At 42.1% G+C, this 26,273-nt stretch overlaps 2 protein-coding genes across 6 annotated transcripts in view; one reads left to right on the forward strand and one right to left on the reverse strand.

Moving 5' to 3' along the window:
- Positions 1-11,372, forward strand: part of ccdc88b (coiled-coil domain containing 88B) — a 40,909-nt gene extending 29,537 nt beyond the window's left edge. Inside the window, exons 22-28 of the mRNA XM_062393574.1 lie at positions 145-288; positions 916-1,102; positions 4,185-4,330; positions 6,312-6,419; positions 8,458-8,609; positions 10,232-10,576; positions 11,182-11,372. Of these exons, the coding sequence (XP_062249558.1) occupies positions 145-288; positions 916-1,102; positions 4,185-4,330; positions 6,312-6,419; positions 8,458-8,609; positions 10,232-10,576; positions 11,182-11,219 (1,120 nt within the window). The 3' untranslated portion in view covers positions 11,220-11,372. The remainder of the gene's footprint in view (positions 1-144; positions 289-915; positions 1,103-4,184; positions 4,331-6,311; positions 6,420-8,457; positions 8,610-10,231; positions 10,577-11,181) is intronic.
- An 11,232-nt stretch (positions 11,373-22,604) lies between these two features.
- The window catches only part of macrod1 (mono-ADP ribosylhydrolase 1), a 110,992-nt gene continuing 107,323 nt past the window's right edge, over positions 22,605-26,273 (reverse strand). For all 5 annotated transcript variants that reach the window (XR_009921714.1, XM_062393583.1, XM_062393584.1 and 2 more), the window contains one exon: positions 22,605-23,032. Coding sequence is in view for 2 of the 5 variants with exons in the window: in XM_062393583.1 (XP_062249567.1) it covers positions 22,998-23,032 (35 nt within the window). In the remaining 3 variants the exon portion in view is untranslated. The remainder of the gene's footprint in view (positions 23,033-26,273) is intronic.

Below are 26,273 nucleotides of genomic sequence, written 5' to 3' on the forward strand. Positions count from 1 at the left end.
GAGGACGAGAGAGAAAACACATAGGAACAACACACAAACCTGCTGATACAACATCCCTAAAATATACATCTGACATCTTAAATCATCATGTATTACAAGACATATTTTTTTGTTTGGGCCGAATGTTATCTTTACAATCCCAAGGTACAAGGAGCTCCTGGACTGTAAAACCCAGATGGAGGAGAGAGAGCGGGAGATGAAGATGGAGCGAGAGGAGATGGGGGCAGAGGCCCAGAGGAGACTGGAGGGACAACGAGAGCTGGAGAGGCTGAGAGAAGACAACGTGAGGTAAAGAATCCAGTCGTCTCCTGCATCATATTCATGAGATCTGATCATTCCTTCTTGCCACTCACTCTCACTGCTGCCGCGTTCATTTGAATACAGGGAACAGCAGCATTAACCCGTCTACTATATATGAATTATGATAAGCAGCACAGCCATTGGTTTGAATGCAAATTTACAGATAGGAATATAGAGAGGCATTCGGTGCTGAGGAGCCACAGTGAACAAAAACACACAAAACAAAACAGAGAAGGAATTACTTCATATAAATATATTTTTACCACACATAATTAAGATTATTTCATCTCGTTACAAAATAGGACAGGATGATTACTCACCTTTACAGTGCCGCTGTTCCGTCAGCGATGAGTGATGCTCCACAATGTGGTCCTCATTCATTTTGTCTGACATTATGTCAAATGTGTCTATTGCTTTCAAGCAGGTCGTCCAGTAATCAGATTGTCGGTGGTTCGATCCCTGTCCTCGGGCTAGACACTGTACCCAAACTCCCCCTCAGTGTGCCGTATGAATGTGTTACAGGTTGAATGTGACTCGTCCGATGAAGCTACTTGAAATGCTTTTACCATAACAGTGACAGTGGTAATTGAAAGTCCCTGTGTGTGGGTGTTGCAGGCATCAGGCCCACCAGAAGGAGTGGTTGGCATTGCAGGTGGAGCTGTTGGCTCAGGGCTCAGTGCTGAGGGGGGAGCTGAGCACGTCCCAGCTGGAACGGACTCGACTGGAGGGTGAGCTCAGTGTCCTCAGGGAAACCAACCAGAGCCTGGACCTCAGCAACGGCCGCCTCACCAGCCAGTACCAGGTATTAACCAGACACACACACACACACACAAACACAGGAACGCCATTACACACATGCAGATACACGCCGATGTTTTGTATTCATGCTGCATGTTGACTATTGACATGCAAAAAAGATTTACTGCCTCACAGTGGAAACATTCACATACATTACACTCTTGAAACAGTTTATTTAAAGTGTTATTGGGCAATTACTTATTTCTATTAGGATCTCATTGCATTTTTATAGACAGTATTTTACACAGATAAAATACATAATATTATCAGTGGGGAACAGTGACTGGTTTAGATCACTTGATCCAAACCCAATTTCAGTTCGACGTATCAGAAAAAATGATGCATTGGTCCAAACAGAAAATGAATACCAAGTAGCTAATAAGGAGCGGGACGTCTTTTGCCTTTAGGGGAGAATTTACTCATCCGTGTAATTCGGTGAAACACGCCCTGAATATTGAAAACATCATTCAAGGAAACTCTCCAGAGTTTTTGAGGGATGAAACAGTTGGAGAGGGACTTTCTGAAAAAAGGTTCCAGAAGTCAAGCAGCAGATGTTTTGTTTTGATGCTTCTTCCAGCTGCTTGTGAAACCACTGCTGAATCACCTGCTGGACACCTCATGAGGATCCTTTCAATTCTGCACAACTTGGATTCAACTGATTAGATTTCAGTGGTCAAAGGTCAAAGTGATTATTTACAAGTCTAGAAAAAAATGTATGTAGACTGAAATTGCACTGGTTGTTGGAGGCATCATCCACAGGATGGTAATTGTAGTGGATTTGGATTTTTTGTATCACTGTCAATTGGTTGAGATAAAACAACTTTAGTTTAAGACATAACCCATCTATCCATCCATCCGTCAGTCCGTCCCTCCTTCCATCCCTCCATCCCTCCATCCCTCCATTATCTATACTCCTTATCCTCAGAGGGTTGCAGGGGGCTGGAGTCCCAGCTGACATTGGGCGAGAGGCGGTCTACATGCTGAGCAGTGTATCACAGGGCCCACATACAGAGACAAACACTACACTAATATTTACACCTACGGACAAGTTACAGTCTTTGGTGAACTTAATTCCAATCTGCATGTCTTTGGGGTGTGGGAGTAAGCCTGAGCACTCGGTGAAAACCCACGCTGACACATGGAGAGCAGTGTAACTCCTAAAGGAATCCGACTAAGAACCCTCTTATTGTGAGGCACCCACTGTACCACCGTGCTGCCCACAATGCTGACCTAAGGGAATTGTTATTCTCCTACTCTCTTTCTGCCCAAGAATTAAATAAGAATTGATACCACACTCATGTCTGTATGGTAAATATGTGGCCGTAGCCAGGTGAGCCAAAGGTCTACCTACCTGCACCACCACTGCTCATTATCATGTTATTGTTGTGTTGTGTCGGCTCGGAGTAGTTGTGTAGGAACCAGCAGAGACCCCAACAGGTTACTGCACCTGGCCAAGAAATAGCTCAGCTCATAATTCACTATAGAACAATGACTTGTCATTTTTACACTCAGGGCTTAAACAAATACAACAAATTAAACTGTGAGCTTCTAGTAGGTGGATTTTCTTACCTTCAAACAGAGTCAGGTTAATTGTGTTGCCCTGATCCCTGAGCTAAGCTTACAAGCTGCTGCCTGTTCAGTTTTTCATCTCATCTAACTAGAAGCAGATTAGTGCAAGAAAAATATGAAGCACACAGAAGCAGATTCTCCTGTTTAATATTTTTTTTCAAATTAGATGTATCTCTATATTCAAATGTCAGATTTCGGTCATTCTATCGCTTGATATAAGGTCAAAACCAAATTTTGTGATATCACCCAGCCATAACTAAAACATTTAAAGTATCAGCATGTGTGTTTCACTGGATGCTTTAGTGTTGGAAGTTTATTTTGGGCCCTGAAAATGTGAGAACCAGGACTCTCATTATACTGTTTTGCAGAAGGACATGGAGAAGTAGAAAAGTGGCAATTAAAAAGTAAAAGATGTGTTTAAGCTCACAATTAATCTCTTGAAGCTACTGAAAGACTTCTAAGTGTTTCTAAGGAAATTAGGATAGATGCTCAAAGAAGAAGTGGCCGTACCTTTCAGAGAGACCTTAATAATACGATTTCAAAGGTTTGTGATTTTATGGAATGTAAGAGCTCTTTTTTTCTTTTTCCTCTGATTATACCGTTCACACCTGCCTTGGATGGTAACTCTGCCTTAACAAGCATCTTTATGAAACTCTCAATGCTCTGTTTTTGGTCACAACTAGAAAAAGTTGAATAAAGCAGAATTAATCGTGTGGTTGCGGTTTGTGGTTGTGTGTCTGTTGGTGGGCACCAGTAGTGGAGGACATACACAAACATTTTGCTTAAGGAAAAGTGAAAAAGGTAAAGGTAAAAGTCAAGTAAAGGTAAAAGTACCTCTTTTCAACTTGAGTAGAAGCAAGTAACTTGTTGAGTGTAGCCTGTTAATGCAACTGTTTACTACATCATTCTGGCTGAGTGTTGGCAGTGGCCTCTTCCAAATCCATTTCAGGTGTTTCTTCTTCCTCAGTGATGCTGCAGGAGGTGGGGTCTAATCTTACTGGATCAGTGGACCAGTTCCCCACTTGTTAATGGTTTATTTTACATAAAGGAAAACGTGTGACAAAATGCATCGTAATGATGCAGAGGAGAAGAAAGTACAGATATTTTCTGAATAATGTAATTGTAAAAGGGAAAAGTATCTGAAATCAAAACTACTTACGCAATGTACACGTAAACAAAAGTAATTAAGTACAGTGTTGAAGTAAATGTAGTTTGTTGCTTTCCACCACCGGTAGGCACAATACAGACGATGACTAGTGAGTCTTTGTTCCTGTTTTTGTGGCTCTGAAGGTACAATGTTAAAACATTCCACTACACTTCTACCTGCTTCTCTAATAGAAATGAATCAATCCTTAGAGAGATCCTTGTTTGTCCACCGTGATTTCTATGTCAGTTTTCAGTTGCTTCTCTTATCTACTCTGTCCATTTTCTGCCAATGAAAGTGTGTACTAGCACACACAGACACACACATTATCCTCGGGAAACATTCATGATGTGCTATGTACTTGCATGTGCAGCTGTTGACCCAGCTGAAGGGGAACATGGAGGAGGAGAACCGACAGTTAGCAGAGCAGAACCAGGGTCTGCTGAAAGAGAACCGGGCCTTAATGGAGCAGAGCATGGAGCGCCGTGACCAGCACTATTCCCAACAGACGGAGTACCAGTCAGTACACACACACACACACACCAGATCATTCTGTTCCGTTGAGAATTTCTGCCGTGAAAATTGCATCAGATTGAAGAGGGAATCGCTTTAACAACAAAGGGTCTGAAATGTGCTGCTCAAATTGTAGCAACATGCAGGAGCGTGTCATGTAGGTGTGTTGGAGAAATCTAAATGTTTGACCATTTGAAACTCAGTAGAACATCGTCTGAGCTCCTGCTATGTTCATAAAATAACACTTGTGTAAAGACAATTTCCCAGTTCAACAGCACTCAGCAGCCGCTCTTTTAAATGACTAATAGCAAGTAATAGCAGAATAATCCAGAACTAGAAGTAGGCATGCAGAGCTGGTCTCACCTTTACTAAAATTACTAAAAAACAGACTAAAATGCTGATAATATTTCATATTTGACTGTTTAAAGAAAATGTTAGGTTCTGCACATTAAGAGGTCTGTAGTCTCCCACCTCGGAAACACTTTTTGTTTCTTATATCTTTATGTCTCTGCACCAGTGACAGATGTGGCCTGAGGCATTATGTTTTGGGGTTTTCCATCCGTCCCCGCTCTCGTGAACATTATATATCAGAAACAACTTGGGTGAATTTCTTCAAATTTGGCACAAATGTTCATTTCAACTTGAGGTTTGAAATGATTCGATTTTGTTGCGACAAAGGTCAAAGTCATTGAGACTTGGTTCTGGTCATACACCAATTACAGTACATAGTAATAGTTTAATACTTTCACCACGTACATGAGTCAGGAGAGAGATGTGAACAGCAAGGAAGTTATTTTAGTTTTTGTCTGTTGAAATAATCATTAATTTGGTGCAACGTACATCGGGAGAAATGTTGTGGATCCGGTGAGCAAACATGTGGAGGCATCAAACGTTTTCAAATAATGATTCAAACTGGCCTTCAAGGGTGGGTGCTTGATTAAATTCAAATAAAATTGATACTGATCTCCTACAATTTAATCACTTGGTTTTAGTTGATGCGGATACTGAAAAAGGGGGATTTTAAAGAGGCGATACTGCACAGATCTGAGCACAGAAATAAACAGAATTTAATTAGAAAACATGTGATAAGATAGATAAGCCTTTTCATAAATGTGAAAACAAGGCCCACAGCAATGCCAGCAGCTCTGTGAGGCTATACAAAGGAATGATGGAGTTTTGAGCTTAATGCTAAAGTCAGTATGCAATATGCCAATGTTAAACAAGTATTTTTACCATGTTAGGTGTCCAGCTAGCCCATAACACAAAGTAAAGCTGAGCCTGCTGCTAATTTGCTTTTAAGTATAAAATCGACAATGTTCAGGGCAATCTCTCCTTTATATATTAATGAGACACTTCATTTAAAACCACTGATGTGAACCTCATGGTGACCCTGATTGTAGAGTGTATAAGCGTTGGTATTATCAACAAATTAAAGCCAATTCAAACTGTTTGACTGTTTTTGTGTGGTTGCCATGCTGTTAGAGTGGCTTAAAATGTACCCAGACCTTGATAGTAAACCGAAAAATCTTATTTTCCACCACTGACCTTCAGCTGATCTAATATCCCTGATATTTCCCACCCACGCAGGCAGTAACCGACAGTCAGCTTGACAGTCACAGACCGTGTGCTGAACCTGCACACGGTTTCTAATCATGTTTATAGATTCCACAGCTGGAACTATGTGCTGCTCATCAGCAGCACATATGACCATGAACATCCACATGCAGCCTCTTTTCTGATCTGATCATAGGATCTGATGCTTTCAAAAGAATCCAGTTCAAACAGCACAGCAGGCTCCATTTCACAGCGGCCAGTTTATAGGCATGGCCTGAATCAGCCATGTTAAATGTACACACTTCAGAATAACTGAATCCACTCGCACTGATAACAAATGCATGAAATGGATCAAACAGACCATCCTACTCATTTTTTTCTCACATGCTCGTTTCAGCTGCTTCATTCTGATGCTTCACATGTTTTCCCTCAGGGAGAAGTTGGGCGAGCTCCGTCGGGAGAAGCAGAAGTTGGTGGAGAAGATTATGGATCAGTACAGAGTCCTTGAGCCCAGCATGCAACCTCCAACCATCAAGGCCAAGTACTGTATAAGAATTTTATATATACACCCCCCCCCCCCATGTACACACACACACACACCCACACACATGTATATGTATGTATACATACATATATAGAGAGAGAGAGACAGAGAGAGACAGGATCAGAGAGAGCAGAGAGAGTTTAATCCAACTTCAATCAAGTTAAAAATCCAGCTGGTGGCTGATTTTTATCCCTGAAGTGAGAGTTGGCTATGGCTGTTGTCAGTGAAAAAGCTCTTGACAACACCTCATGACGTACACCATCTCCTCGGCACCAAGCACCAAGCACCAAGCAGCAGAAAGACAAATAGCGTAGCGGCTGGAACATTTAGCAGCTACAGTACAGGGCTGGATATTATCCTCAGTTGTGGTAGCGACCAAAAACAGAGCAAAAAGTAAATATGTGATATAACATTAGATGGAAACAAACCTGTTCCAAATAAACATCCATGTTACTCTCATCTAGATAAATAAACTAAAAGCCGGAATATGTCAATGTTGTTTGCTGCTCCCAAGTGGCCAGGAAATGAGTTATGTTAAAATATATATATATCTGTTACTGAAGGATTAAAAAATGTAAAAACACATCACAAAATATTTTCCAAAGTAAAACCTTACAAATAAAAACAAATTAATTTAGGATGAAAGTGCAAGGGGGGATAATGACGTGGAAAATGTTTTAACATCATTTGCACATTTGTCAGGTTTATCTATGACTAATAAGTTAAGTTAAATTGTCTCAGAATTTGATTGGGATTGAATTGGATATTTGTGTCAAAGAGGAGCTAATTGAACTTTGTTTTTTTGCTATTGCCTCACAATGAGAGGCATCCCTAAAGTTTTGTACATTCTATAGGGATGGGAATTAATCGAGGAACACTCCTCTGAGTCTTGAAACAACCAGATATACTGTATGGTTTCAAAAATGATGTTATTTGACACTTGTGTCATTGTGATGACAATTGGCCATCACTGCGATAACTGCACTCAAAAAAAGACTGTTGATATTTCAGCCCTAGGTTAACCATTCAACATTTCTTCTGAGTCTTTGTTGGGCTGGAACAAGTTTCTCTGTAGGTGGCAAATCCAAAACAATTAAACTACAATTAAATTAATTAATTCTATTGTTTTCACACTGTGAATGAAAGCCTTAATTTTTGCCTGTACCGACAAAACTGAATGTGTTCAGGTTCACAATCGTAATTTACGAGGGCCTTAAACCTAGGTCGTTTGACTACATACAACATTTTCATCTATAAAATGTTGAGATTTCAGAGAGTTTGATGTTTAATTAAATTCAATTCAATTTGACTGTGAGGACGGTCTCTTTCTGGTTCCCTACAATGAGTCTAGTAGTGCTCTATAAAAGGAGGAGGATTTAACTCCGCTCTCACAAAGATGTTGTAGACATGCGTCAGAATAAGAATGCAAAGCGGTGAACTGAGGTCACAGCCTTTGTGTGGAAGCTCGTCTGTGTCTCATTTGACGGTTGACAAGTATTTTGTGCACTAAATGTAAATTGTAGTGATTAGTATTGTTGTGTTCAAATTGTTCAGCTGTCACGAAAGTGCGTTCTGTCCTCTGTTCGACAATTTAATATGGTAATGACATTTTAATTATATCATTTACAAATTGATTTCCTTGATGCCATGTTAAGTGTGCTTTGTTTAGCATGATAAATGACAGTTAAAAGTGAAAGTCTGTATCTAGCAACAAGCGCTGTATGATTCCCAATTCATCACTGTGAACAAGATGCAACTAGGGACACTTGGTATCCTCCTCCTGTTTCCTGGAAAAACCAGGGCACCACACGCACACACACACACGGCCGCACGCGCACACACACACACACACACACACACACACACACACACACACACACACACACACACACACACACACACACACACACACACACACACACACACACACACACACACACACACACACACACACACACACACACACACACACACACTTTCTGTGGTTTACCTCATCCCTCTTTGTAAATGGTCCCTGTCCTCTGTGTCCTCATAGGAAATCTAACTGGATTGCAGACAGGATGAAGAAGCTAATCAAACCGCGTGGCGGAGGAAGAGAGGGACGTACCCTCTTCACCGCCGCGGGCAGCGTGGAGAACCTGGCCGACAGCACTGAATTTACATCAGACACACACCCACCTCAGTCTGGTGAGAGACCACACATAAACACCGGCCCTCTTTCTTTCTCTCTCACACAAACACAAGCCCATTGGTTTTCACAAAGATATGCTCTCATGCTCACCCCATCAGGCAAGGCTACAGGCATGCATACAAATCATCTCATGACTACCAAGTGTGGTCAGCATTGATACCACGCTCTTCTCCTCAGATCTCCCCCGTAGAGCGCCAAGACTCACTGAGGCTGGCGTTCTCTGCTAACCACATGTTGAAAGACGAAATTCGAGGCACAGACCCAGAGAGAGGAAAAAAGGGAAAACCCTCTGCAGATGTTTTCAAAGCCCTAACCTGCGCTCACAACCTGCTTATCTCTCTTTTTGACACACTGTTACTGCCCATTTAAACACTATTCTTCCCTGCTCCTCCTCCCTCCTGGCTCTCTGTCCCTTGAGTTCTCTCAATTGCCTCGCAGGTGAATAAAGCAGAAAATCTCCACAAAATGTATTTGAAAGATGAGGAAACACCACAAGTGAAATAATTCCAATTCTAGTTTTATTTGTCCTGAATAAATAAGAGAATTTGTGATTCTTGTTGAAACTGAGAGAGAGGTTGTTTGAGCCCTAAACAATTCAAACAAAAACTCCACTCTTTACTATTGACTATGTTTTGGTGACCATTCCCATAGCACCTGCATTTAACCCTGACACTGACCTGCTTTAAAGCTGGTCAATGTGACATTAACCACTGGTCTCAGGTCAGTTTTTATGCTCCAGCTGGTGTTATGCGTCTCTGAACATATGAAAAGTTTCTAACTAAGGCTCACAGTCAGAATTAAGTTATTTCTATTTGATATAATTCCCTGTGAATAGGTTAAGATTGTAAATCTCCTCAGATAATAAGTGAAACATGGATATACATTCCAGTTGCCTTGCTTATGCATTTTAATAGTCTACATTTTTATCTAAGGAGCATTCAAATTACATATTTAAATTGTATATTACTCCCAGTAGCAACTCTGTTATTATCATAAATTTATTTTATGATATAATTCTACATTTAAATGTAATACTCGATAAGAATAAAGAGATGAGCTCCTGCACACAGTCAGAACATTTATTGAAAAACAACATTAAAGCCAATAAACTCAATCAAAAGATGCTGTTGTTCCTTTTTGAGTTTAATGTCTGAAATGTTGCTTTTTCAATTGTGTAATTTATTTTGTCTTCATTCTTTTCTTTGATCTCATGTGTTCTTGTGCATTGAACAATGTGCATTAGACAATATTTTTCTTAAGTGCCATCGAGGCAAAGGGAATTTAAATTACTTTGCTACTATTTATACATAAATGGATAAATACTTGAGATATGCGCTCAACTACACTACATGAATGAGGGTTGCAAACCATTTACTTAAACCTGTTTACAAACTCACAGTATAATTCTTGATTAATTTCTGCGCCTGCCACCATATAAGTCAATAAAAACTGCAACTGGAAGAAAAGTTCTTATGTGCTCGCAGTTGATTACCTGAGGTCAAAATGTCGACCTAAAGATCTCAACCTTCAGTATTAGATCACTACCTCTGTACAAACATGGGATTTAGATGATAATAACCATTTCTCAACTCCTGACTTCCTTTCCCACTGTTTCCAGATCCCCGCAGTGCTCCGGTCTCTCCCTCTCCCTTGAGAAAAAGCCCATCCGAGACAGAACCAGACATTTCGCTCCCCGGGACTCCACCCTCACGCTCCGGCTCCGGGGGCCGTCGTAAACTGGGATCTCGTCATGGCTGGGGGCTGGGCTTGGTCAGAGGAGGCTCTGGAATTTCCCAATCGTTCAGTCCTGGGGACAACAAGACACATCCCCGTCAGCAGCTGCGCTCCAACCTCAACACGTCCTCCGTCCTCTGGGAGAAAGACAGGGGCCAAACTGGCGCAAATCCGGCAGCAGATGCACGGCTGACCAATCAGGAAAGTGTTGAGGAGAACGAAGGGAAAGGTAAGGAGGAGAAAGTCCAGTGATGAAAATGGGATTTTATGTGTGTGTACTTGAGAGATGTATGATCAGATGTTCTCTTGTCTGATTGTTTTTTTGTTTATTGCATTATATGACAGCGGATAAAGTGGTCAGTATTTCCGTCAGTAGTGGTGCCTTTTGATATTGTGGGTTTCATTTGTCTTTTTTTTCACTAATTCGATGGAATTAAATTTGAGAAAAAATATTTGGACGAGAAAACTCCTAAATTGAGTTTTTCAAGGAACATACAAATGTTAATCAAGTAGTGAAGTGATCAAATGTTTTAATCTGGGTAATTTTAGTTGACATTTCTATTTTTGTTTAATTCCATTCAGTTAATCAATTTTGATTTGTGTGTGTGTGTGTGTGTGTGTGTGTTCGTTCTTCATCACTGAGAGAAATGTTACTGTGATAGCACCAATTGTCATCTCATGATTACTCATATTTTAAAGTACTTGTTTTTAAAAGTGTGTAGCACATCGGTAAATAGATCAATGAGGCAAGAGAGTCACTCAGAATACAGATTATTATTTTTTTAATTAAAAAGTGTGTGTGCATATAACTCTGTGATCCTCTCTGCCTTCCAGAAGATCAACAGTCCGGTGACAACACGCCGACGGCCTGAGAAAGACCAACAGTCTCCACTAAAAACACTGTTTTGTGCTGTGCGTCCAGAAAACTGTTTGGATACAGCTCTTTGTATGTCTGACTATTTTAAGTACAAGATCCTTGTAGTATTTTTGAATATTTTTGAATGAATAAATCATTTACCAGTGTTGCTGAGTTGTGAATGAATAAACCACCTCTAAATAGTGAGGAGCTCTAAATATGACACTAAATTATTATTCAGACATTAGAAAATTTCAGAAATAATAGAGAAACTCACTATTATTTTTACCGACTGTATTTATCTTTAACCAGCTTATTTATATTTAACTCACTAAGTCTCTACGTGTTTGGTCTTCAAATAAATGTACTTATGTATTTCATAATAACTTTTCTTTCAATTTTACCCAAGCTCATTCCCTAACATAAACCTTATTATAGGTAATTGAGGTGTCACATTAGAAAGCACTGTGTTCAGTTTAATTTTGAGACTTGTTGGTAACATCTTCAGAATAATTAAGGACTGAATAACACACTGAACACCATCCAACCTCTCAGCTAATAATAGTTATTCAGCTAGTTCTACCTTAGTCATCAATCTACAGCAGCCGGTCGACCCTGTGTTAATCATCCACAGATTAAAGGTCAAATGAAAAGTGTAAAGCTTTATTCTGTTATTTATTTATTTATTGGTCAGTTTTAGTGCTGTATATATACATTGTGAAAATACCTAAGTAGAAAATATCTGGAGTGTGTAAAGAAACACTCAATGAAGCTGTTCAGAGAAGAAATCAGGAATATCGAAGTTAAGATTGGTGTTAAATCCCCTTTCCATTGTACATTATTTCCTTTCGGCCCAGTTATCCAATTGCATGGCTTCTCATATCACTTTTATGCAGACAACTCACAACTGTACTTTTCAATATCGAACATTAGACCCAACAGTCTTGGGTCTCTGCTTGTCTGTCAGGGATGCAGGAACACCACCTTCAATTGGACCCCACCCATGCCAGGTTTAACGAGCAGCCATCCTGCTGCTCTGCTAAGACGTATGATTCAAGCTGCTCTCAGAAATGGCCTGAAGAACTCTGCTTTTTTCCAGAGGGCCTGTATGTGCTGGACCTTCTCCACCTGGCACCCTAGTATAAAGTCCGTAAAAAGTGGTGCCATAAACGTAGAAGAAACTGAAGAAGATGTCAGAATGAATATGTGACTCCCTGCCTCTTCCTGCTGTGTCCACTCCTCACCTGAATCCTGCGGAGGAGTTCTTGCTTTTGCGAACGCGTCCTAGCAGAAAACCTCCCACTGGGTTGTGCATGTGTGAAAGTCAAACTGTGGAGGAAGCCCGGACCCAACGCTCCTGAATTCCTCAGCAGGAAATGTCTGAAAACGGCTTTAGTGTTCCGCCCAACTCCTGATACAAGCCACAGTTTTCTCTTTCTTCAACTACTTTAATACGCTTCTATCAGGTGTTTTTACATGCATGGTGAGACCTTTACAGAAGCTCCAGAATGTGGTGTCACATCTGGTTAAGGATCTGCCAAAAAGGCCATGTCACTGCGCTGCTCATCCACTTCCACTGGCTAGCCTTGTCCACCTGCTAAAAACTCTCATATTATTTTCTTGAATTGTTAATCCTTGCACACAAGGCAAACGCGGTAGACTGTTCGTGCTTGTGGCTCCCAATTCAAGAACCTCATAAAGACATCTCTTTTCTGAGGGGACCTCCTCATCTTACGCCTCTACCACCCAGCTGTAACCACCACTTTGCACTTTGTGTTTACCTGATCCTCTTCACTTTGTCTTATTGAACAAATGTAGCACTTTGTTCTCTCTCCTCTCGCTCTGTACTGAAGCTTCAGTGTTGTCCCGCAATCACAAGTTGCTTCGCATGAAAGCGTCTCTTAAATGAGAAAATCTAAATGTAGTTCAGCAGTGGATGAAATAAACAAGTAGAGCAGAGCAGGTAGAAGAGAAGCCCTCATATGCTAATTTGACTTTAAATTCAGTGCTAGAAGCGTCTCATCTCGTCTTTCATAAACCTTCATAGGATTAACTCTGAAATGTTCAGTGTTCCTGCTGTTTCCTCTGATCACCTCTTCCTCAAGTTGGCTCACTCAAAGTGAAGAAGTATCACTTTTAAGTGCTGATCACATCCTTAGTGAGACATGCTTCAAGGTAAAAGGAGACGCTGTTTGGTACCTGGTTGAATATTACCTCTGAAACAAGGTCAACCAAAAGCATAAAGATCTCTGTAATCGACAAATCAGACAAATGTGCAACAGAAATTGATTTGAGATTAATATTAAAGAAAAGTCCTGAGACTAAATTATAATTAAGCCCGCAGTAGATTTTTGAGGCATTTCTCTGAAGGTCGCATTTATCCAGTGAGCCAGATAAATTCGTATGTCTAATAATAAACCCCCAGATCAGAGCAGTGAACAATGGGATTAGCTTGGAGAAACTCAACCATCTGGCTCAAATATGGTTGAAAAAAGACCATTTCATTTTAGGATTCCAGAATAAATCCATTCATTGATCTAACGGCAGAAGAACTGCGCTTTAATGACAATCCTCCTTAGCTCCTATCGCTGTCGCTCCAAATGGTGTCATGGTGGAGTTGGCCTGGCCTCTGTCAACACACAGACTGACAGATGGATGAAGAGAGGAGTATTAGCATGCAGCTCTCTGAATGAGCAGGCCTGAGAGATCATCATGAAGCTGAAAGGGTCCACTTATAAGACTGGCAAGGTCCAAAGAGCCTCTGCTCCGGATTAGGACGAGGACATGTCAGCGTTTCTGGTCAGGGTTAATTTTTTTGGGGGGGTGCGCTCGCTGCAGAAGACGACACTAAGGAGACTGGCAGGCCGCAGCTCTTTCTCTCCAGCCAGCCGGCTCCAAACACACACCCCGAATTACGCAAATGACAAATGGGCCGCTAATACAATTCATGAATTATGTAGTTGTCATGGTGACATTAATCAAAACGCTGGCCCCTCTCTCGCATCCGAACACTGTGTTTGTGGAATTGAGATGCACAATGGGGGCTGCACACCGAGCCGCCTGAGTGAGCGCAGGGCAAGGCGATAGCAAGATATTGGTTCTGCCAGTCACTCAGTGGTTTATTATGAGTGCAATGCAACAATCACATGCCCTCAGGCCCACAGACAGACAGGGCCCACAGACAAACAGTGAAGGGTGAAGCTTTAAATCCTCAGCGGAGGAGGCTTGTGGTTGTCCACACAGCGAGTGCATTCACAAGCTCCTTCTTTTCCATTTATGAACCTCTGTGCATAATCGAGGAATTTCTTAAAGAGCCGCACTCGAGAAGAAGAATGAATTAAAAAAAATAGCAGTAATGTGATTAATTTCCTAAATGACCCCTGTTTGTTCAGCACGATCTCGGGCTGCGTGCTGAGGGAGGGCGATGTCCCCGCGAGCATACGAAGCGGCAGTAACATAAAAATCAGTCTGAAAAGAAAAAAGCCTTGAAGGAGTCAACAAAGTAGTGAGAGAAAAGTCTTGGCTCAAAGTGAGTGATTAAGTGTCATCTCCACTCTTGATTCCAGAAGCGATGAATGATGGACGGCTGCCTCATCTGACATCACGCATGGATCTCAAGAGTCTGCTCAGCTGCTTAGTTATTGAGCACCTGAGGGGAATCGAACTATCTGCGAAACCCACTTATTAATCTTATGTTTTACCCTCCGTCCTCTTGTAAAGCTGCTTTTCTTCCCTCTCTTCCTCTTTCTCAGTGAAGGTTTTTCCCCTAATTTTTCCATCCAAGCAGACGCTCTCCACCTCTCTGGCCTTGTATATCTTTCCTCAAAGCCCCCCCCCCCCCCCCCCCGCCCCCCCGCCCGTTTACCTCCATTCCATCCCTGAACCATCAAATTTTAATGACTGTCTTACTAAAGAGCCCAGAGCGACCGAAAACCTCACTTAAACCACTTAGTCGGCTAACGGAACAGGTTGGGCATCCTAAACACTCAGACGTGCACTCTGTTCTGGTGACTGCGTCTGAGATGAGTTTGTGTGAATATCAAGTGAATCCAAATCAAGCTGCTTTCGACTCCTCACCGGCTCATCTCTGCAGTCCGGCTGATGTAGAATCAGCGCACGCCACTGAAACTTCACTTTGGCTTGATAAAAAGTTTTAATGCATAGATTGTTGTTGAGCGTTTCCCCCAAGCATAGGCCCCTCGGTGTGTGTGTGTGTGTGTGGGGGGGGGGGGGGGGGGGGGGGAACTAGAGAGCGACGAGGTGATCTTTGAACTCGAAGTGGTTGTGTAATTCAATTAATTCTATTTTGCCCCGGGCAACATAATCGGTGAGGGGAAAACGGAGAGGGAACACAATACAAGTAGGTGGAAAAATAACAAGTGGAGTGAGTGTGTGTGTGTGTGTGTGTGTCTGTGTGTGTGTGTGTGTCTGTGTGTGTCTGACCCTGCAACCTCGCCTCCTCACAAAACTGTCAAAATCTCAGTGCTTTCAGCGAGCTTTTACTCAATGAGGTTAGCCCAAAGGTGAGTGTGTTCATCTATAACTTCCCTCCCCAGCCTCCATCCATCTCTCTCTCCTCTCCTCTTGTTTCATCATTCTCTCTCTCTCTCTCTCTCTCTCTCTCTCTCTCTCTCTCAGTTTGTCCCTGCAGCTCCCGTCGCGCCTCCTCCTCCCTCCTCCTCCTCCTTTGCCCTCCTCCTCCCTCATGCACTCCCTTTTCTCTCCCCCCAGTGTATTAAGGGGCTTTGACGCTCTCAGTAAAAGCTGATTTATTCTCTGGGTGGTATCGATCGGTTTCTGCATTAAAGATCATAATTCATTACCCCAGCCCCTTTTAATACATTAAACACTCAAAATAAAAATAAAACAACCCCCCACCCCTCCCACCCAGACTCTCTGTGTCCTGAGGGTGCGGGAAAACACTCTTGTCGAGACGTCCGGCCTGTCGCCCTGCGCCCCGGTGCTCCCTCCACCTGTGTCTGTGTGTGAGTGTGGGACTGACTGAGACTTAGATACAGCAACACATCCCTCTCTATACACACACACTTACACAGTCTGACACAGGGGAGACACAGCGCATACAGACTCACAACGAGGAATCACAATTTAAAAGTTGAACAGTAGATAGTCTGTGGCAACTGTTGAGAAAACCCGTCGCTTTAGTGACCTATGAGGACGGCAAAAAAACAAAACACTGTGTTTAATTAATTGTGAAAACTTTGATTATCTCCCGACTGTTAGTAAGTAGCAGCAGCAGCAGCAGGTTGAGACAAAGTTCTTTGATATATCAGCAAGAAATGTGAGACCGACATTCATGTTCCCCTGAGGATGAACTGTAATAACCTTAATGATCCCTTAGGTGCCATCAAGTTAAAAAGTTAAATGGATGGAGGGATGTTCTTTCCTTCCTTCCTACTTCCTTTCTTCCTTCCTCTCTTGCTCCCTTCCTTCCTTCAAAATCAAGTTAAGGATTTGTGTGTTGCCTACATCCTCCCCTCTGTTTGTCTATACTGCTCTCCACTGTTGGGTAGTAAGGATTAAAGAGGCACCATGTGTCTCCTATTGATTTTCCCAAAAAGGCTGCACCAATTCCCTGCTCAAAACAAGGCTGCCCTTCCCTGTCGCCTCGACTGATTGATTTTGTTTCTCAGCCTTGAGGACTTGAGGGGCAATCCCTTCTGATTCTGCCTCCTCGCACTGTCACTCTGACGGACAATTTCCCTCTTCATCCCTACCGCACCCCGTCTCTCCTCTTTCTCCGTTCCATTAAAGGACTCTTCTACCTCTACACTCTAACTTCTCTCTGTCCACCCCCCACCCCCCCGCCACCTCCCCCTCCTCTGCCTCTCTTTCGCTCTGACAGGCTTTCAGACAGTAAATCAGAGACATTGATCCAGCGCAGAGCCCAAGTGTCCTGGATTCTGCTAAAGAGCCATTTTCATTTCACAAGCAGTTTACTGGCCTCCCTGCCCCCCCCCACCCCGTAAACATCACCCTCTTCCCTCTTCTCTCGCTCTCTCCATCATGGCCTCATCCATACACATCAACCAACTCACCTAACAGCCAGATCCTCATCTCCTCTGAGTGCCGCCCGCTATTTTCTCCCCACTTTTGGCTGCCGACTCTTGATCTTCTTTTGCACAGAAATACTTTGAAAGCCTAGCAACGTTTCACTAATACACACTGATTGCACACACATGCCTGTAACCTGCACCTACATTCTTCCACAGCCATCACAATGTATTTACATATAAATGTGACATGGCAGTTGTTGCAAATTCCTCTGACGTGCACCGGCTGCTGTGTTAAAAATACCAGGGAGAAAAATTCTAACTGTGGCCGATGTTTCTCTTTGTGTCAGTTACATCTTGAAAAGAAATAAGACTTGTGCTCATAAAACTCATATCTCACCTTGGTAGAGTTAATGATATCAGATTAGCGTGAGCTACCTTTGTTTGGCCTCATCCGCCTTTTATAACCAACACAAGTGGCAGGGACAACACCTTACCTTATAAAACACTTGATTCAAAGCCTCTTCTTCATTTTCCATCTTAACTGAGTGACAACACGAAGGGAGTTCTTTTATATCAATGACTTTAATATGAACTGCTGTCTGCAAGTGAGGAAGGTTGCTAAAATATTTTTTTTAATATGGGTTTTCTCACACTTAGCTGTTATACATGTAGTTCAATCAGGCTAAATGATCTACTTCTGCTGTGCACGCAGTGGTTTGTTACAATCAAACAAACCTTCAAATGAGCTGAATTGATTGTATTAGTGTATTCGTTTTCTTCTTCTTGTTGACCATTCTGTTGTTCTTCTGTTCTTCTGAATTTTCCTGATGATGGTGACTTGGGATAACCATAAGAATGTCACACGTGGTTTGAACATTACAACATGAATGACGAATACACGTGTGTGCACTGATGTGATGAGACACGGTACAGTTCACTTAGATGCCGCTGACATTTATTCTTAAGTGGCAGCCACACAGCAGAGTGATATGTGCGTGTCCATGTTGCGTTATTGAAGAGGGACAACAAAGCTGTCAGAGGAAACAAGGATCCTGACGGTCGAGCAACAAACTCATTATCTCAAAAGCTCGGCCTGGTCACTAACAGGACAGTAAGTTCTCACTGAGAAAGAAAATCAACTCAGGTCTCATAAGCACCGCTCGGTTATGGACCAGCTTTTACTCCAACAGAGGAGGTTAAATAGATTGAATGGTGCAGCACATCTTATATTCTGCGACCAGTTCCTCCAACGCACTGTCAAGTCACATGAATCACTTTTTTAACTCCACCAAAGGGTTAAGTTTTCATCACTGGTTGTTAAGTTAGTTGGCAGGATTACAGAAAAACTAAGGATTGAATGAATGGAGCTTGACAGGAAAAAATTGGGTATAAAAAAGGAACTGATATTTATGAGTGTTTGTAATTTGCTGCAGATCCCCAAAAAGACAGCAGATGTAGTAAATTTAGAAAAACATTTTTAAGGGCTGCTCTAAAATCCACTGTGGAATTATCAAAGTCAAAGTCAACTTTACTGTTAATCCTGCCAGATGTACAGGACAGAGACGGGATTGAAATGCTGTTTCTCTCTGATCCCCGGTGTAAACATAAGTGGACAGAACAGAAACAGAATATATAAGTATGCAACATATTAAGTACTCAAAACATAACATTGGGGAAAAAGTACGCAATACACTGCGGCCATAAGGGTGGATAGGATGAGCGTAGTGAAAACTGGAATAGTGTAAAACTATAATTATTGGCAGTAATCAAAAAAGAAAGAGAAAAGAACATAAACACGATAGACAATGTTCTGGACACCACTGAGTATAAATCTCACTGCGGACACTTAATCAAATGGTGCAATGTAAACACAGCAAACGTAGACAGTGATTCCAGCTCTTAAGAGGACAAGCTGTGCCAAAACATTGATCTTTAAAATAAAAAGGCTGCATCTGAATTATTAAAAGGTGCAGCTCTCCGCTCTTTTATATTCGACCATAAATTTTGTCCAACGACAACAGATGAGAGAGAGTGACAATCTTCCAACACTGAGTGATTACAATGGCTGCTGTCAGGCAGAACCAAACTTTCATTATGAAGAAAAACACATATATATAAATCTTTATTTCTCCGGCAGATTTGTGTCACCTTATGCGATGCACATCACAAAACCTGCGTATAAACAAATTGGCTTATCACACTGTGATTAACTGCACTTTCCAGGCCTGTACAGAGACAGAATAATGAACTACATATCCGGAGGGCTTAGCACAATCGAAAGATTTTGGTAAAAATTGCAGAAGCAGAAAATCCCCCTCATGTAGGAGCATCTCAGCCACACCTGAAAAATACCTGATGTGAATGAGAGCCATTTAGAATAAAACGCCACCATGAAAACGTGGTAAAGGACAAACTAACAACTTCAAGTTTACTCCACGTCTTCCTTGCCACAGAACAGCAACAATTATGTTCAAGTGCCAAGTAAATGTTGACAGCGCAGTAACCCGTTAAACTGCGGCGAACCAAGTCAGCAACATCAGCCTGAAATAAATTGGTCATCAAACACCGGAGAGTCGACCCCCTTCACATGCTGTTAGACAAACAAGCAGCTGACATCTTTCAGCACACACTTCCACAGCCGTTTGCACACAGCACTTTTGGCCATTGAAGGTATTGTAAGGTGCAGACACACAGTCGCTCGCACGCACACGGTGTGTTGGTGGGCCGTGAGCAGCGAGTCATTTCCAGGGCCAACAGGATTATCAGTGTATGTTCAGGAAGATGGCGGGGAATCAGCCTTCAAGTTAACGCAAGCGTTAGCGTAATTGGTCTTCATCTGTCATCTCCAACCGAGCTGTGGACTGTTATAGAGAGGAGGACAGAGGGAGGGAAGGGGGGAGAGATTACTGATGGGACAGTGATGAAAACTGGTCGGAGGATAATGAGTCTCGTTGTCTTTTCATCCTCTCATCCCCTGCCCCCCCCCCATCCATCTCTCTCATTATTCAGAGTGACTCGTCAGAGTTGCTTCACAGTCTGCTGCTTATTAAAAAACCCACAGTGCCTTTAGATGAGTTCATCAGGCTCTCCAGCCCTCTTTTCCCCTCAATCCCTTCATCCTCCCGCCAGCTCTGCATCCTCTCATCCCCACCGTTTTTCTCCTCTTCCCCTCTCTCAGTTTGAACATCCTTCCTCTCTCCGTCTCTGTATCCCTCTCTCTTCCATCTGTTTATTTTTTCCCACTGTTCCTGTAGCGTAAAAACAGCAAGAAAGAGATATGAGGAGTGGGAGGAGGAAGAGGAGGGAGGAAGGAGAAAAAACAGACATGGAGGGAATCAAAGAGCTCAGGAGAGGAAAAGACAATCCCCTTTGTGACAGATGAAGCTTTTATACAAAAAAGGAGGCTTCTCCCGATTTCCTGTTGATATTTTTTGTAGTTTGTTTCCCCCCCCCCCCCCGAAACACCCCTCTCCACCTCCCTCCTCCCCGTGCGTCTGTGTCACCGTGGCAGATTGTTTGGAATCAATAAAGATGGCTGTTGGCAGATGAAAGTCATGGGGCGGGAGGTGGCTTGCTAAACACTCATTTCGCTTCACACAAATCACTGCCTGCATCCCGCCGACATGTGACGGCTACATCCTGCAACCAACAATTAAAAAGTCATACAGATGCGCTGTGGGGAGAAGCATGATAGCGGCTGCATCAACACACATATGGTGTGTTGTGACAAGCAGGCAGGCCGCCGCAGTGGATGGGATTTGGACAGCATGCAGACAATAAGGATATAAAGGAGGAAAAAAAAAGCAGGAGAAGGGGGAGGATTGATGGAGGTTGTTAAAAATGAACAGGTGCTGCAGTCCTCCCAAAAATAAAGTCAAGCTATCAAAGTGAAAGACTGTAAAATGATATTGCTGGAAGGAGAAATGTTCAGATCCTTCACTCTAGCAAAAGTAGTAACGCTAATACGTGACTGCTAATATCTGCATTCTCATTATTATTTAATGTCGGTCAATTATATTTAGAGGAGATAAACAATCTGTTTACAGTAACAACCTGGGACACACTTCAGAATGATGGCCTCAATCTGCAGCTCACCTCGGCATTACAAAGAATTATAGGGAGTTTCATTCCATCCTGTCCGAGCACAGATTTACCGTGTTGCCTCAATCTCATTATTTACTCTACATGCTCTGCACAGGCAGCTGTTTTCAGTGAGCACCCTCCAACAAACGTGCAGGAAACAACCTGCTCATGACCAAACAGCAGAGAGACAGTGACCAGCTGGGGAGCATAGTGGAGCGTTTAGCAGCTAAAGAGCCGGAGATCTCCCTGAAGGCTACAGACCAAAATAGAGAGCTAATACAGAGATGACTGGACTCTTAGACTCATAAGCAAGTCTGCCACAACAACTTAAACAAAAAATGAAGACATTTAGACATAAGGATTCTAAAAGACAAGGCGGCTGTCCGGTGGTGCAAGGATTAACCTCAAAGCAAGATATCCCAGTTGAGCGGGGGTCTCTTCCAGTGTCCGTGTGGGTTTTCCTCTGGTCCACCAGCTTCCTCCCACAGTCCAAAGACCTGCCGACTGAGGTGGGGTTGACTGGAGGCTCTAAATTGACTGTAGATGTAAATGTGAGTGTTGTGAATGATTGTTGATCTCAGTATATTGGCCTTGTTGCCTCTCACCCAGTGTCAGCTGGGACTGCAACCACCCTTAAGAGGACAGAGTGGATGGATGAGGGAAGGGGCTCAATGATGATTCAGTATTATTGCTTTTTATTTACCTTCAGTGGAATCGTGTGGTAATAATGACAGTCAAACTTTATTATAAATAAACTATGTGTTAATTTATCACCAAATAAATTATGTGTTACCTAAGTTCTAGATTTACACAGAAAACATTTTAGTCTTTTCTTTCTATTTCTGCCTTATTTATTGATCTATTTGCTGAATTGTGGCACATTAATATTGGAAAACACTAAACACAATATAAATATTATATTGATATCGACAGTCTTATACTGATGTTACAGCTGGGTATTCTCTACACATTGCAGAAGCAGATCTCAATCTTCAACAAGTAACTATTGTTGTCAGGTACATACAGTGCTGTTATATGTTCAGTTTTTTCCTCTAAATTATAATAAGTAGAAGTATAAGAGAAGCATGACATTGAAACACTCAATACCTACTTCAAAATTGAAATGAAGTAAATGAACTTTTCCATCCCTGCTGACAGATAAACACAGTCTCTCTTTCTCCTGCACATTCAGACATGAGGAAACAGGCAAGGAAATATTCATGTGAAGTTTTCCCTTGTGCCGCTCAGCTCACTGATTCATACCTCATGCATGTCGAGAAATAATCAATTCTCACACACCAGACGCCTGTGCAATTCATTTTAATAAGCTTTTGTCAGATGCACTCACAGAGAAATCCCGATATTCAAGAAGCACACAAGGCAAAGAACTCAGGTTGTCAAGCAACTGATTACAGAGAATAAGGGTCAAGTTTAGAGTTCGGCTGAGGATACGCAGTCTCACTCATCAGCATCATTTCACACTGGAAAAAACACGGAGGAATTTTTCAACATCTGCTGGGAGGCCGATGTTCGCTTAGACACAGATTGACATTAACCTTCTAAATCCAGAATCAACCATTTAGCAGTTGTCTCCCGGCTGAGGAAGGTCTGGATCTGCGTCAGCGGCGAGGAGGAGGAATCTGGATGTGGAGCGGAGCGGTGTGTATCCAAGGCAACACAATCTGACAAATCCACTCTCAGAGTTTACTCTTGACAGTGGCTTCCTTGGGAGCTGAGCGAGAGAGAGAGAAAGAGAGAAAGAGAGAAAGAGAGAAAGAGAGAGAGAGAGAGAGAGGATGAAAAGTAAAACAGGGGAAGAGAGCATTTCACCTTGGTCATGCAGCGGTTAACAACAGTATGGCTCTCGGAGCGCCTGGTTGCTTCAGAGGGATCTGTTAGTGAGGGGTAGTCACTCCCAGTCCAATATGGCTTAAGTCACTTTTCAAAACATGCAAAGACACACACACACGCACACAAACACAAACACACACACACACATCAGTAACAGCCAGTGTGGAGTGTGTAGTGCCAGGTGTTGGAGACACAGAAGGTTTATAGCCGCGACTTGGAGGCCCGCCTGCAGCAGCTCTGTCACACAGACAGTTCCGGTCCATCTACCAGCCAAGCACCGCTACTGCTCGCTCACTGCTGCTACGAAATCTGCTGCACGACCATTAGACGAGAAAGACACAAGAAAGACTGTGAGCGAGCGACAACGTGACACACCTGCTATTGTGGAAAAGAATCTCTTTTTAGTCACCTTTCACATGTTGAATTTTTGCCTCATCACAGAGGTAAGAAAACTGACCAGGCACCCCTAAAGCTGGGTGGTTTATTATTCATAACACAAAATAACTTTACAAACTGACCATGAAATCCAGCTAATGTTATGCACGAGCCTGTAGAGCAGCATTACTTGAATGTTTTAGCCGGCTGAGGGCAGAGGAACAAGCTGTAAACACAAACTGATTTATTATGACCTCATAAAGTCTTTGTGGCAAACATGTAAGAAAACAACAGAGCGACATCAACTCTCATTTAGAATCTGGTTTCAAACATAATACCAAACAAACTAAGAGAGAAATATCTGACACCTAAGCTGAAACATTAGGTAGTTGCCAATTTGGCCTCAACATTCTTCCATTTAGTAGCACTGCTATACATACAGTGGATTTATCTGTGTTTTTCTTTCTTGTTCTAGCCTGTATGCAGACCACAAGCTTACAACGGAATTTTAAGGACATTTAAATAGAAAATAACTTGAGATTTTAAGAATAAAGTCACAATATTACAGGAGCTAAAAAGGCTGTGTCAGGCGTATAGCTCCATCAAGGACCAACAGTGCCCTTAAATTCAATAAAGCTGCACCAAATTTCATCACTTCATTTGAAGAGTCTGATAATTCTCTGGGAAGTTGGTGAACATTTTTTTTTTCCTGACCCATACCATCCAATCACATCCATCCACCAACTTTCACGGTAATCCATCCTGCAGTGTTTGTCTACTGCTGCAATGCACACAAACAAACAAAACCTGCTTGGCTTAGGTAATTACATCTTAATATTACAAGAATAAAGTCATAAACCTTTGAGAATTCCTTGCTGCGTATGTCGTAAATATTTTTTATCAGACCTTTTTCTGATTAAATCACAACATCATTAAAATATCATGTATAAATTTGATCTGATGATGAAAGTGAATATCAATGCAGCTTAAAGAGATCAAGAGCTTAACTTCTGCCATTCTGTCTGTTTGACCTCTCAGTGGGATCATATTTTTGGGACTGGGATCGATGGCAGACTTTTTAATATACTCCTTCAGACAATCGCACATTTCAGATTACATTGAAACTGTCTCTTCTTTGAAGCTAAATAAATTGTTTTACTTGCATCTGAATGTTCAATTACTTTTTCCAGACTGAGTTTCTGTGTAAAACAAGGAAAAACAGCTTGTTACATCTGTTGAACTCAGACTCATAGCTGCACTATCTACTGTATTTTTATGTGGGTTGGTGCTTTTTCTTCATGATTGTTTGCAACAAACACGTCCCATTAAACTCCCAAAATGCTGTATTTAAATTTCTGTATAAAGCACAGAATATAAGAGCATCCCAGTTTGAGATCCCGTCAGTGTTAGCGACTGATCTTCCCTGAGGCTCGCATTGAAATAAGAGACAATTCCTTGCAAAATCCTCGACTCGTACCCCAGTGTCTGTTTTTAAAGCTCATGTGAGAGATACGGCTGCTAAGATGTTTGGATTCGGCTCCTTTATAACATGAAGCTCTTCCTTTCTCTCTTACTCATCTTGAACTCCTCGTCCGTCTCGTCCAAGTGAAATATTGTTAATTCTCAGTTTATGGTATATTTTCTTGTCTCATATGTTTGACTGTGTTGCTCTTTCATGTGAAAAGCTGCTGTTGCTTTACACTGCTACTTTATATATGTATCTGTTGAGCATCATGCATATTAATGTTATACCGAGTGATATATTCTAACCCCAGGGGGCATTTCTCTGTTGTATTGACTTTACTGCCACAGAGCGCAGGAAACTTCTCCTTTCATTTCAAATTAAACACAACGCTCCGTCCTTTGGTTTTCAGCTCAACCTTGTTTCACTGTGATCGCTTCTGTTGTTGTTTTTGTCAGTAGAGCGAGTGAAGCTATATCGGGTATAATCTTTGTTGTAAATAATTGTTCTCATTTCATGAATTTATTATTTGTCACATAATGACTGAAGTTAATTAAACTAATAAAGCCTGATTATTGTTACCAGTAGGCAATATGATTATGTTTTTTACCAGGGGAGACGGGGGATGGTGTGTGTGTGTAAAATAGAATAAAACTCAAATAAAAAATGCAGGGATGGATTTTCATCAAACTTGGTGTTAATATTACTTGGGAGTGTATCCCCAGCGGACTAACTTTTGGAGCTGATCCGGGACAACACTCCTGCAGGAGAGAACTGAACGCTTGTTGCATGAATGTGCACAGAGAAATGTTTTCTACTGAGATTATGCTAAATCCTGTCTGCCTGCCGAAGACGGTAAAATCTTACCGACGACGCGGGTAGAAATTCAACCAGCGCTGCTGACGGTCAATTAGACTGTGGCAGATGGTCAGTGTTTGTGTGGGAGAGACACCAAGAGCGACGGAGAGGCAAAGAGCGCCGTCCTTCTGTTCTTTCGATGCCATTCGGTTTCAACTTTTAAGGATTAACTGGGAACCCCATGATTTAGTTAGCAGCATTAACTCCAGGATGCTCATAAGCTCACACAAATTGTCTCTCTGCACATGCAGCACACTCTCTCATTGCGGATATCAGGATGCCTGAGAGGGGATGATAAAATCGGCAGGTTATTTAAAGGGAAGGTATTTCTGGTCGAGGATGAGACGGCATGATACGAATTGCCTGATGGATTTAACTGAATGGTACAGTCTATATGAAATGAATGTGGCAGCTGGTAAAGGCCCTA

The sequence above is a fragment of the Platichthys flesus genome, chromosome 8, assembly GCF_949316205.1.
Source record: "Platichthys flesus chromosome 8, fPlaFle2.1, whole genome shotgun sequence".
NCBI classification, from domain to species: domain Eukaryota; kingdom Metazoa; phylum Chordata; class Actinopteri; order Pleuronectiformes; family Pleuronectidae; genus Platichthys; species Platichthys flesus.